The sequence below is a fragment of the Ylistrum balloti genome, unplaced genomic scaffold, assembly GCF_031769215.1.
Source record: "Ylistrum balloti isolate Yb309-2 unplaced genomic scaffold, AGI_CSIRO_Ybal_v1 Utg369642, whole genome shotgun sequence".
In the NCBI taxonomy this organism is placed as follows: domain Eukaryota; kingdom Metazoa; phylum Mollusca; class Bivalvia; order Pectinida; family Pectinidae; genus Ylistrum; species Ylistrum balloti.
Window position 1 is genome coordinate 259911 of NW_026781902.1, and position 12792 is coordinate 272702.

The window sequence follows — 12792 nt, forward strand, 5'->3', positions numbered from 1 at the left end:
GGCTATTCTGTAATCATCCAGGCATGATTATTTCATACTTTATTTATTTATTCGCCTATGAAAATGTAATTCCATAAACGCTCAAAATATCATGCATGCAAACAAAAAAGTTATTTGATAAAAATGACTCTTATTTAGCTTCAGGGTAGCTAGATGTTCCTGAATTATATAAAATGATGAGAGAAAAATGGTGTTAATTTCGTGTGCAGTGTTCCATATGTAAAATGATATTGAATAATATTGATTTTTGTTTCAAAGTGATTTACCTGACTATGATGGAATAAGTCTGACTCAACAAAAATTAAATAGAATTTACATAATGTGGGTATTTAAAACTTAAAATTGCTCGGAAATTTGATTGCATATATCATGTGACATTTCTGCTATGCATGTTACACATCACCAAGGGCTACAAAGAGATAAAATGAATATCATGTCTGATTTAGAAATGCTATTTTCATTTATTATTTGTTATTAGAATCATGGTTTTCACACATTAGAGAATCTTGTTATTTTGCTTCTGTGTCATAAAATGCTACCAAGTTTGTTTTTCAGCGAATTTCCTTTTTTTTTTTAATTAATAGGATTTGTAAAATTATACTTACTTCACGAAAATTTCCATCTCACTTATGACCACTAATTATCAGATATATCGGGTATAAATGATAATATTTTCACCAAATGAATGACTACAAATATCATTGGATCATAAGCTGTACATGCTTGTACGCATTTTGATATCTAATAAAACTGGTTTAAACAATTTCAGGGACTTTGCTTACGTTGCCCGGGAAAAACAGACGAAGAAACATATGTGTCATGTGTTCCGTTGTGACACACCTGCACGACAAATCGCCAACTGCCTGCGGGATATCTGCAAGAAGATAATGATGGAGCGCCGTCTGCAGGAGAATGCAGTTGTACAACGCCTCAGTCGTCCTACAGACCTGCCAAACCTTGGCAAATCTTCAGAGCCAAATGGGCAGAAACTGTCCTTCCAGTCTCTTTATAATAGTGAGTCAGTCTCCACACTCTGCAAGTATTTCTGTCAACTTGAAAATATGTGTTCCAATACTATATTATACCTTTCATTTCATGAGGAAGGGGTTTGCAGTAACCAGTTTGTCTGTGCAGTTGTACATCCTTTTGTACATGTGGGTATCCATGCTGCCAAGTTGTGTACAAGATAAGTCATGAACCTCGGGACAGGTTTGGTCCATATTCACACCACAGCATCAACCCATCAGGTTCTACACTTAAAGTTCATAGGTCATTCTTGACCAATTTTGGAAAAAAAATGCTTGCTTGTGCACATGGTCAAGGTGAAGTATTAAAGGTCACCCATAACCATTTATGAAATAAAAGTTTTTTTTAAGTGACCTGAGACAAAGTTCATGGTGATCTGTCCCAATCCTCTTTTGTTCTGAGTCATTAATCATCCTTTGTACTTATATAAATTCTTACATTGTTATCCAGTTTAAGTGCAGTTCCGAGGATTCTGGGTAGATACACCCTGAAGGCCTCGTACCTCTCCATTACCTTTGTTCAGCTCTCAGTTATAGTGCACTCCAACGAAAAATGGATGTTTCTACCTGTTAATGCATCTGTCTGACAGTATTGTAATATGATAATGACTTATCACTCATTTACACCACTCGATTTTACAATGTTACACCTTATTTTCACTTCAAAAATTAGAAACATGGACTAATCTCTGTCCAACTTTTTCAATGTTTTTTTCTCGTACTTAAATACGTTTCACAAGTTCTATCCAGAATACATTATTAAAAAGAATTCTGTTCTGTATTTCCACAATTATGACTGTTTACTTTCTGCACAATCACTGATAATCATGATTGTACTAATAGTGTTGAAGTCAATAGTACTGATATCCGTGTTTATAAACCTCTGCTGAGTGACTGACCAACATATTTTTTCTACCCTTTTTAATGTACTGATCTTAATCAATTTACCTTGTTTACAAAATTTCCCATCCTTATCCCTAGGCTATATCTTGTGATTAACAAACACCTTCCAAAATGCCAAGGTGAAATGTAAACTCCACAACCAGATTTAGGTAGCATGTTATATATAAAGAAACAGGTGACTGGACGCTGGAAAGAGTGATGTCACAAAAGGTTCTGCATTAAGCTGTACACCTGATAAAATTGTGATTATTATCAATCAAGGTTAAAAGTAAAAGTTCACCCTCAACAACTTTTAAAATAAAAAGCTTATTTACAAGATATTTCATGAACCTGTCAGTGAATCGGATCAGGGATTGGAAGACAGTTTTTTGCTTCAGTCTGTAAATGCTCTAGGCCAGTTATCTTTAGGTTCTTGTTTAAGTTTATAAAGAATCACTAACTTTAGACAAGTTTCTGTACCAGTAAGTTGTTGTGTAAGTTTATAAAGAATTACTAACTTCAGGCAAGTTTCTGTACCAGTAAGTTGTGTAAGTTTATAAAGTAACTTCAGGCAAGTTTCTGTACCAGTAAGTTGTGTAAGTTTATAAAGAATCACTAACTTCAGACAAGTTTCTGTACCAGTAAGTTGTTGTGTAAGTTTATAAAGAATCACTAACTTCAGACAAGTTACTGTACCAGTAAGTTGTTGTGTAAGTTTATAAAGAATCACTAACTTCAGACAAGTTTCTGTACCAGTAAGTTGTTGTGTAAGTTTATAAAGAATCACTAACTTCAGGCTAGTTTCTGTAACAGTAAGTTGTTGTGTAAGTTTATAAAGAATTACTAACTTCAGACAAGTTTCTGTACCAGTAAGTTGTTGTGTAAGTTTATAAAGAATCACTAACTTCAGGCAAGTTTCTGTACCAGTAAGTTGTGTAAGTTTATAAAGAATTACTAACTTCAGACAAGTTTCTGTACCAGTAAGTTGTTGTGTAAGTTTATAAAGAATTACTAACTTCAGGCAAGTTTCTGTACCAGTAAGTTGTGTAAGTTTATAAAGAATTACTAACTTCAGGCAAGTTTCTGTACCAGTTTATAAAGAATTACTAACTTCAGGCAAGTTTCTGTACCAGTAAGTTGTTGTGTATGTTTATAAAGAATTACTAACTTCAGGCAAGTTTCTGTACCAGTAAGTTGTTGTGTAAGTTTATAAAGAATCACTAACTTCAGACAAGTTTCTGTACCAGTAAGTTGTTGTGTAAGTTTATAAAGAATCACTAACTTCAGGCTAGTTTCTGTACCAGTAAGTTGTTGTGTAAGTTTATAAAGAATCACTAACTTCAGGCTAGTTTCTGTACCAGTAAGTTGTTGTGTAAGTTTATAAAGAATCACTAACTAACTTCAGGCAGTAAGTTTCTGTAACTGTACCAGTAAGTTGTGTAAGTTTATAAAGAATTACTAACTTCAGGCAAGTTTCTGTACCAGTAAGTTGTGTAAGTTTATAAAGAATTACTAACTTCAGGCAAGTTTCTGTACCAGTAAGTTGTGTAAGTTTATAAAGAATTACTAACTTCAGGCAAGTTTCTGTACCAGTAAGTTGTGTAAGTTTATAAAGAATCACTAACTTCAGGCAAGTTTCTGTACCAGTAAGTTGTTGTGTAAGTTTATAAAGAATCACTAACTTCAGACAAGTTTCTGTACCAGTAAGTTGTTGTGTAAGTTTATAAAGAATCACTAACTTCAGACAAGTTTCTGTACCAGTAAGTTGTGTAAGTTTATAAAGAATTACTAACTTCAGACAAGTTTCTGTACCAGTAAGTTGTGGAAGTTTATAAAGAATTACTAACTTCAGACAAGTTTCTGTACCAGTAAGTTGTTGTGTAAGTATATAAAGAATTACTAACTTCAGGCTAGTTTCTGTACCCTCGTTGTTTCATCAACATCCTTCAAGAAAAACTCACTAGATGCATTGCATTCCAACAGATTGTCTGATGTTTTTGTTATAAATGGATTATTGATTTGCAGGGAGAGCTGGTACTGAAATTAGTACACAAGTGTCTACAACATAGTGGTATATCATGTGATGTAATCACCGTTATTCTGATATTAATTCTAATGTAATATCTCAGATGTTTCATAGTGTTTGACTTTTATTGTCTACAAATACAATTTTATCACGTCCCAGGGGTATTAACCTGATGCTCCTTTATTTATAGAATGGACCAGACCTTTCAATTATTGAATATATATGCATTTCAAAGGGACAAAAGGTTAGAAATATATTCCCAATGTTGGCTTTCTAGCTGTCTGTTGCATTCGATAAACGGTGGATTTATTGAAAAACAATTCTTTTGAAAGTAAAACAGCTTTCGGTGTGTAGAAAGAATTAAACTTTCATTTCCACTAGTTCAGATGGAAATACATGTTATTTTTGTGACAGGGTTGGAAGCCTATTGTTACTGTGAGAGGATATTATACAGTAGAGGTGTTCTGTGTAAGATTTTTTGGAGATTAATACCAATGCCTGTATTATTTCCAGATGCCTCTTTTCCCACCCCAATGGAAGAGCCTAAGAAGATCATTCGTTGTCATTATATCGGCCTTGAGTGTGTCACTAGACCTACAGGTAAAATATTATTTTATTTCCAAACCTTTCTTACCTCTCCTTTATTAAACCCAATCCTCCCTTGTCTCTCCCTGTAACTTCACCAACCTTTCCCTGTCCCTGCCTAACCTACCGTTCGTTCCCTAACCTCAATCCACCCCAGGAACCATTTCTTCCCTATACCCATTCCTTCCCTAACCTCACCCCAACTTACAAACCAGTCCCTCCCTAACCTCATCCCAACCTACAAACCAGTCCCTCCCTAACCTCACCCGACCTCATAAATCATTCCCTCTGAAACCTCACCCACCCCACAAACCATTCCCTCAATAACCTTACCCCACCCCACAAGCTGTTCCTTCCCTGACCTCATCCCACCTCACAAACCTTTCTTTTCTCCCATCTAACATAGATTACTGTATGTTTACAGGTACAGAGGTGATCAATGGGGCTATTGATGCAGCTCTCATGAGAGTTCCACCAGAAAAATGGCTGTTTGTCAACGTGAACATTGCTCCCTCTACCATCACAATCTCCGAACATGGGGTATGTCTGATTGGTCCATTTTGTGATTATTATGTCCAAACTGTCACAGTGATGCTTGATATAGTATAATTTACCTTTCTAATACAGTATTCAGGAAAACTGAAGAGCTGAGATACAGAAATGTTTTGCGATGTTAAAATGAAATTGCCAGATGTAAGGTAGGAAAGGATATTTGGCGATATGGATTTTGCTACAATTTAATCGTGAAGAAACTGTACACATGTGACTCTACTGTATTTCAGCATGGAAGTTGAGTTGAATCTTTTTTCTGTTATTGATACGAGTGAATATGGTCCTGATTACGATCTGTTGACTTTTTAAATGTCAAAAAAACCACTACATGAAATAGGCAGGAAATTGTCTTATAAATAAATGTTTCTGGGTTTATATATTAGCTATTTTGACCAGAGAAGGATCATTGAAATTTTATTTTGAGGGCAGAAATTACCTACCCTATTTTGTTTATATAAGGCTATGTATGGTAGATATTTGACATTCCTGACCATAAGAAAGTTTAAGGAAATAGAAAATAAGTACAGATGTAACACAAAACGAAGAAGATTGTCTAGGTATAAAGAACAATTGTCTACCGAAAGGAATGACCTTCAAAGGTCATTTTTCAGACTTCATCACAGATCTTGTCAAAAAAGATTTATCTTACTAATCAAATGAAAGTGTACAGAGTTTAGATGTTTTTTAACAGTTGTCCTCAACAGGATATTATACTTCACATCAGCACTGGAATTCATCCATCAAAAACAGGATGTCAGACACACAGTGTCAGAGTAAAATCGTGTACTGGTGCCAGGAAAACCAATACTTTATATATATATTCAAAATTCATTGTTTTTTCTTACCATTTCAGAAACCTGAGAACAAAATTGATGAGTGTCGTGTGAGGTATCTGTCATTCATGGGGATTTCTGTTACCAATCCAAAGTAAGTTGTTTCAAAAGTATCCCTCGGGAGAATTTATGGTTTTTTTTTTTTTTTTTTTTTGTAACTTTAGATTTTCACATGATATCCTCACCATGTGTAACCTTTTGCTATTCCAAGTTAATACTGAAACATAACTGATATTCAGAATTTCATTCAGTAATATTGAAAAAAAATGTCCTGCAGGAATAGATTCAAAGTTTTTATGACACAACTAGTAGAAGATTTTAGTGTGATGTTTTGATGACTACACAGTCACCTCCATCAGACAAATGACTCAGTGTGGAGCACACTAGCACTGACTTACGCTGTGTACAAAATGGTTTCAACCAACTCTTTGACTGTGCTATAACATTATGTATGTTATGGTCATTTATCTGATGAAAGTGACAGTGTAATCATTGACACATCACACTAAATCTTCTACTGGTTTTGATATAAGACCTTTTTTTTCTATTGATATTTCCAGTCTGAAGAACAGGTTCTGATATATCCTGGAGGAAGAATCCTTTCCTTGTCAGTTTGTTAGGCTTTTTACTGAAAAAAACCCATTAATTAACAAAATATACTTCAGTTTGGTTTTCTGCTAGGACAGGTTACTGAGATGTAAAGGTTAGGACTGTGTATTCTGTTAAGGTCCTAAGTATTGTCTTTAAGATAGTCTGAACACACACCTTCAGTTATATGAATGACTGGGGAAAAAACATAATGACATTATCTTTTCAGAGTGTGTGCATTCATCAATCATGGTGCCGAGGACCAGTTTTATGCCCAGGTGTTTCACTGTGAACCAACCGCTGGACCGCTTTGTAAAACTATAGAGGCAGCCTGTAAGGTAAGGCCTGTCACCTGTCTGTTACAACTACTTGTAAGGTAAGTCTGTCACTTTACAGTCACACCCACCTGTATGTAAGGTAAGTCTGTCACCAGACTGTCACAACTACTTGTAAGGTAAGTCTGTCACTTTACAGTCACAACCACCTGTATGTAAGGTAAGGCCTGTCTCCAGACTGTCACAACTACATGTAAAGTAAGGTCTGTCACCAGACAGTCACACCCACCTGTATGTAAGGTAAGTCTGTCACCTGACTGTCACAACTACTTGTAAGGTAAGTCTGTCACTAGATAGTCACACCTACCTGTAAGGTAAGTCTGTCACTAGATAGTCATAACTACCTATATGGTAAGGTCTATCACCAGACAGTCACACCTACCTGTAAGGTATGTCTGTCACTTTACAGTCACAACTACCTGTAAGGTTAGGTCTATCACCAGACAGTCACACCTACCTGTAAGGCAAGGTCTGTCACCTAATTACCTAATCTTACTTGGCCGTCACACTTACCTGTAAGGTAAGTATATCACTTGATAGTCACACCTGACACATTTGTCACCTAGCAGTCACACCTTGATTAGAAAGTAGAGAAAATATTCTTTAGTTAAAATGTTTGTACTTTATCCACCTGTAATATTTCCTTCTATTATGTTGAGATATTGGTCAAGAATAAATTCTTATACATCCACATGATGGTAACAATTCATCTAGTTCATAATAAGACACATTTGATTGTTTCAAAACTATGTTTATTTACTATAATGAGTAGTCTATTTCACTCCTTTTTTCTTTACATTCAGCTGCGGTACCAGAAGTGTTTGGATGCCCACCCAACAACCCCTACCCCTAAACAACCCACAGGCAAGGTAAGACTGACCCATATATCTCATCTAAGTCATCCCTACCCCCAAACAACCCAAAGACAAGATGAGACTGACCCCTAAATCTCATCTCAGTAAATCCTACCCCCAAACAACCCACAGACAAGATGAGACTGACCCCTAAATCTCATCTCAGTAAATCCTACCCCCAAACAACCCACAGACAAGGTGAGACTGACACCTAAATCTCATCTCAGTAAATCCTACCCCCAAACAACCCACAGACAAGATGAGACTGACCCCTAAATCTCATCTTGGTAAATCCTACCCCCAAACAACCCAAAGACAAGGTGAGACTGACTCCTAAATCTCATCTCAGTAAATCTCTGTAAATCCTACCCCAAAACAACCCACAGACAAGGTGAGACTGACCCCTAAATCTCATCTCAGTAAATCCTACCCCCAAACAACCCACAGACAAGGTGAGACTGACCCCTAAATCTCATCTCAGTAAATCCTACCCCCAAACAACCCACAGACAAGGTGAGACTGACCCCTAAATCTCATCTCAGTAAATCCTACCCCCAAACAACCCACAGACAAGGTGAGACTGACCCCTAAATCTCATCTCAGTAAATCCTACCCCCAAACAACCCACAGACAAGGTGAGACTGACCCCTAAATCTCATCTTGGTAAATCCTACCCCCAAACAACCCACAGACAAGGTGAGACTGACCCCTAAATCTCATCTCAGTAAATCCTACCCCCAAACAACCCACAGACAAGGTGAGACTGACCCCTAAATCTCATCTCAGTAAATCCTACCCCCAAACAACCCACAGACAAGATGAGACTGACCCCTAAATCTCATCTTGGTAAATCCTACCCCCAAACAACCCACAGACAAGATGAGACTGACCCCTAAATCTCATTTCAGTAAATCCTACCCCCAAACAACCCACAGACAAGGTGAGACTGACCCCTAAATCTCATCTCAGTAAATCCTACCCCCAAAAAACCCACATACAAAGTAAGACTGACCCTTAAATCTCACCTCAAGACATTCCTACCAACGAACAATTCACCCTACTAGTATGAATCTGTTACTCATTATATTAGTCCTGACTATCCGGTTTACAAAATCGACAACAAATTTTGTAAGTGACTATACCCATACTTCATTTCTGATAATTCACATGTGATTTTACACATTTATAGTAATTTTTTTCATTACCAATTCTGCACTGTGTTGTTTATAGCAATAGAACTGTGACTGATCCACACCTATCCTTGTAAAAGTTCTGTTGATTCATATCATAATTGATTTAATTTGCTCTGATTTTGTACTGTATTAATTTTCATACCTTTTTGCGTAATTTTCTTTCTTATTGTTCTGTGTACTTTGCATTTTAATTTCAATTTTCCATTTTGTATATTTGTCTTTTCTTTTTTAAGTTTATGTTGTTTATTGTGCTGTGGATGTTGATGTTGTTTTATTTTCCCTGTTTTGTACCTTTCACTCTTAAAGACAATTAGCGAAGCTCTCAGATCAGGTGCCCAGTCAGTTCAAGCAAGTGTCAGAACAGGGGCCCATTCTATGCAAGCTGGGGTCAAAACAGGGGCTCTCAGTGTCCAAGCAGGGGTGAAGACAGGGGCCCTTACTGTCCACGCAGGGGTCAAGGCAGGATTATCCAGTGTCCATAGTGTGTTTGCACGGTTAAAAAGTAAAACATTGAGTCCGAAGGAGGAAACTCCAACAGGAAGCTGATGCCACTAGCTGACCTAAACTTGTTAATGTAAGATGTTTTATATTGATGATGTTTTCAGCTGTAAAACTTACCTAATTTAATTAATTATTAACGTTACAGATTAAGGTTGTATTCAGCAACCAATAATCTGTCCTGTTATCTAAACAAAATTAATCTAATTTTCTCACTAAAAAGCCATCACTCACAAATTATTTAGTCAGCACTAATCTGGATGTTTAACTATCTATTCACCACTAATCAGGTTACCCACTATCTATTCACCACTAATCTGGTTGTCCCACTATCTATTCACCACTAATATGGTTGTTTCATTATCCACTCACCACTAATCTGGTTGTCCCACTATCCAATCACCACTAATGTGTTTGTCCCACTATCCTGTCACCACTAATCTGGTTGTCCCACTATCTATTCACCACTAATATGGTTGTCTCATTATCCACTCACCACTAATCTGGTTGTCCCACTATCCAATCACCACTAATGTGTTTGTCCCACTATCTAGTAACCACTAATCTGGTTGCCCCACTATCCAATCACCACTAATCTGGTTGTCCCACTATCCTGTCACCACTAAACTTTGTTGTCCCACTATCCAATCACCACTAATCTGGTTATCCCACTATCCAGTCACCACTAATCTGGTTGACCCACTATCCTGTCACCACTAATCTGGTTGTCCCACTATCCTGTCAACACTTATCTGGTTTTCCCACTATCCAGTCAGCACAAATCTGGTTGTCCCACTATCAAGTCACCACTAATCTGGTTGTCCCACTATCCAATCACCACTAATCTGGTTGTCCCACTATCTAATCTGGTTGTCCCACTATCCATTCACCACTAATCTGGTTGTCCCACTATCTAGTCACCATTAATCTGGTTGTCCCACTATCCAGTCACCACTTATCTGGTTGTCCCACTATCAAGTCACCACTAATCTGGTTGTCCCACTATCCAGTCACAATTTATCTGGTTGTCCCACTATCCAGTCACCACTAATCTGGTTGTCCCACTATCCAGTCACCACTAATCTGGTTGTCCCACTATCTAGCCACCACTGATGTGGTTGTCCCACTATCTAGCCACCACTGATGTGGTTGTCCCACTATCTAGTCACCACTGATGTGGTTGTCCCACTATCTAGTCACCACTAATCTGATTCACTAATTGATATCAATATCATGACAATGATTTTGGGTATGGATTTTAATTTGATGCCTCAGTTTCAACATCCGTGTTTAGCAGTTTGTTTTTTCTTGTGAATTCAGAATGTGATGTTTACTATGTGTCATTGATTTTGATTTGATACTTACCCGGTAAAATCAATTTCTGAATTATGTTGAGCATTTTCATGTTGTTCATTAAACATCATATGCAGCACTTTCTGTAGTTTATATAAATACCTAGATAAATATTTATCCTTTTTTGTGGTAAGCTTTTACTGTGGTAAAATGAAAACCCAAATTAATTTTATAGACAGCACCTTTTTCTGATAAACTGAATAGTGAAATGAATGTACAGCTTTTTCTGTGATTAATTAAATACCCAGATAAATGTTCGGTGCCTTCTGTGGTGAATTTATCAGCACTGAAATTGAATGTTCAGCACTTTTTGTGGTGTACTTACCAACACTGACAAAAAGGATGTTGAGCACTTTATGTCACTTTAGTAAGTTTGGTATTCAAAGTGATTTTTCAGCACTGGGTAATTCAACCCTTGGTGAATTCAGTACTTATAAAAGCTCAGAAACGTAAGTACATTGTATCACTGAGAACTATCGGTCAATGGTACCATGAATAACAGATATTGAAACACTGTTACATGTTACAGGTGTTTACCATCAATAACTCCAAAAATAACCAGAATTCTCCTTTGCTTTTCAGACATTCGGTGCTTGCTTCAGACATAGTGTCCAGAATATGATTGAAACACTCAAGTCACCCACCAAGTAACTACCCCGTATATGGACAGCTGCTGGGGGTGTTTTTTCTGCTCTCAACACCTAGCCAAACACTATCAGCTGCCATACAGGAGGATGTAGTGGGCGTACAGCCACAGTCATTAGGATAAGGTTCCTGTCATATACTGCATATGTTTTCTGTGGTCAGGTGACACTCTTTAAGAAGTAGCTGTAGATTTGTGTGTAGACACTCATTTTAGGTCATAGGTCAGGCATGTCAATCAAAATGTCATTATTGTACAATAGACATTGTGATTATTGAAATTATTGAACATTTGATAATGCTTTTGATTTTAATGTGATGATGTAAATGTTTCAAGCATTCAAGTGACACTGATATATGATGTGGATGTTCAAAGCATTCACATGACACTGATTTATTATGTGAATGGACCAAACTTTGACATTGGGTTTTGGTTTATAATTTTTAAACCACATGGTTGATGCATTAATAACATGTACCATGCCTGGAGTATTTGATGTGGAATCATTTTGTCTTTTTGTGATGGCTTTATTTTGTAGATTCTTTATCACCAAGCTGTTTGTTATATACCAATCTTTTATTATGAGTGTTAAGAGTGTTACTGAACCATCTTTTTTCATTGTAAACTTTTACATAATTATATATATGTAGGAGCTAGATTGTGTATCATTTACTAAACTCATCAGCTGACATTACGGCCTGTACACATTATGTGTGTTGGTCCTTGACAGTGACAATAAGTGGTTGTGTGTCACACCTGTCTTTGTGCAATAATCATTCACACTCTCATTAGAAGCATTACATGATCAACCTTTCCTGTAAAGCCAGTGTCTGCTTGTGTACTGTAGTGTTACACATCTGTTTGGTGTCAGTTCTAGAGTCTCAGTTTTACTTATTTGAGATAAGACAAAGATTTTTGTACTGTTTACAAATTACTCTTTAAAAAGAGTATCAGTTTAAGTTGTAGGATTGTGATTAACATGTGCACAATGACATTTCAGTTTTTATTTCATTTTATGCAGATGAGGTTTTAAAGTTGATTATTTAAGCATCTAATAACCTTGTATATAGATGTTGTTGTATGATCTTGTGTTTTGTTTGAGTTTTTTACTGGAAAGATCTGCATTATTAGATCTTGTATGTATTACTAAGTGATACCATATTATTTTATCATCGTGGTTAAAAATGAGAAAAATAATCTTTATGAAATTGAGATTTTATCTTTATTAAGATATTTTATCATGTGTTTGATGTTTTATTAGTATCTACGTTGCATGTAGAACAATATGTGTTCCTTGGCTGGTTGTAAATCCTACCTGATATTGTTGATAAGGTTTCTGTCATTAATATCACCTTGTTTTCAAACCTTTATGTACATCACGACTCTTCTCTGATACAAAAAATCTAGAAAACTCCTCTCTTGGAG

The 12792-nt window shown here is 36.4% G+C and overlaps 1 protein-coding gene across 3 annotated transcripts in view; it reads left to right on the forward strand.

The window, feature by feature from the left end:
• LOC132554822 (protein Fe65 homolog) overlaps nucleotides 1–12539 on the forward strand; it is a 139223-nt gene extending 126684 nt beyond the window's left edge. For 2 of the 3 annotated variants that reach the window (XM_060219150.1, XM_060219141.1), the window contains exons 11-18: nucleotides 770–1014; nucleotides 4447–4533; nucleotides 4943–5058; nucleotides 5924–5997; nucleotides 6721–6829; nucleotides 7630–7695; nucleotides 9180–9447; nucleotides 11307–11386. In XM_060219150.1, the coding sequence (XP_060075133.1) occupies nucleotides 770–1014; nucleotides 4447–4533; nucleotides 4943–5058; nucleotides 5924–5997; nucleotides 6721–6829; nucleotides 7630–7695; nucleotides 9180–9419 (937 nt within the window). In that variant the 3' untranslated portion in view covers nucleotides 9420–9447; nucleotides 11307–11386. Of the gene's footprint in view, nucleotides 1–769; nucleotides 1015–4446; nucleotides 4534–4942; nucleotides 5059–5923; nucleotides 5998–6720; nucleotides 6830–7629; nucleotides 7696–9179; nucleotides 9448–11306 lie in introns of all 3 variants that reach the window. The other variant, XM_060219158.1, reaches the window with a different exon arrangement.
• Nucleotides 12540–12792: the final 253 nt, after the last annotated feature.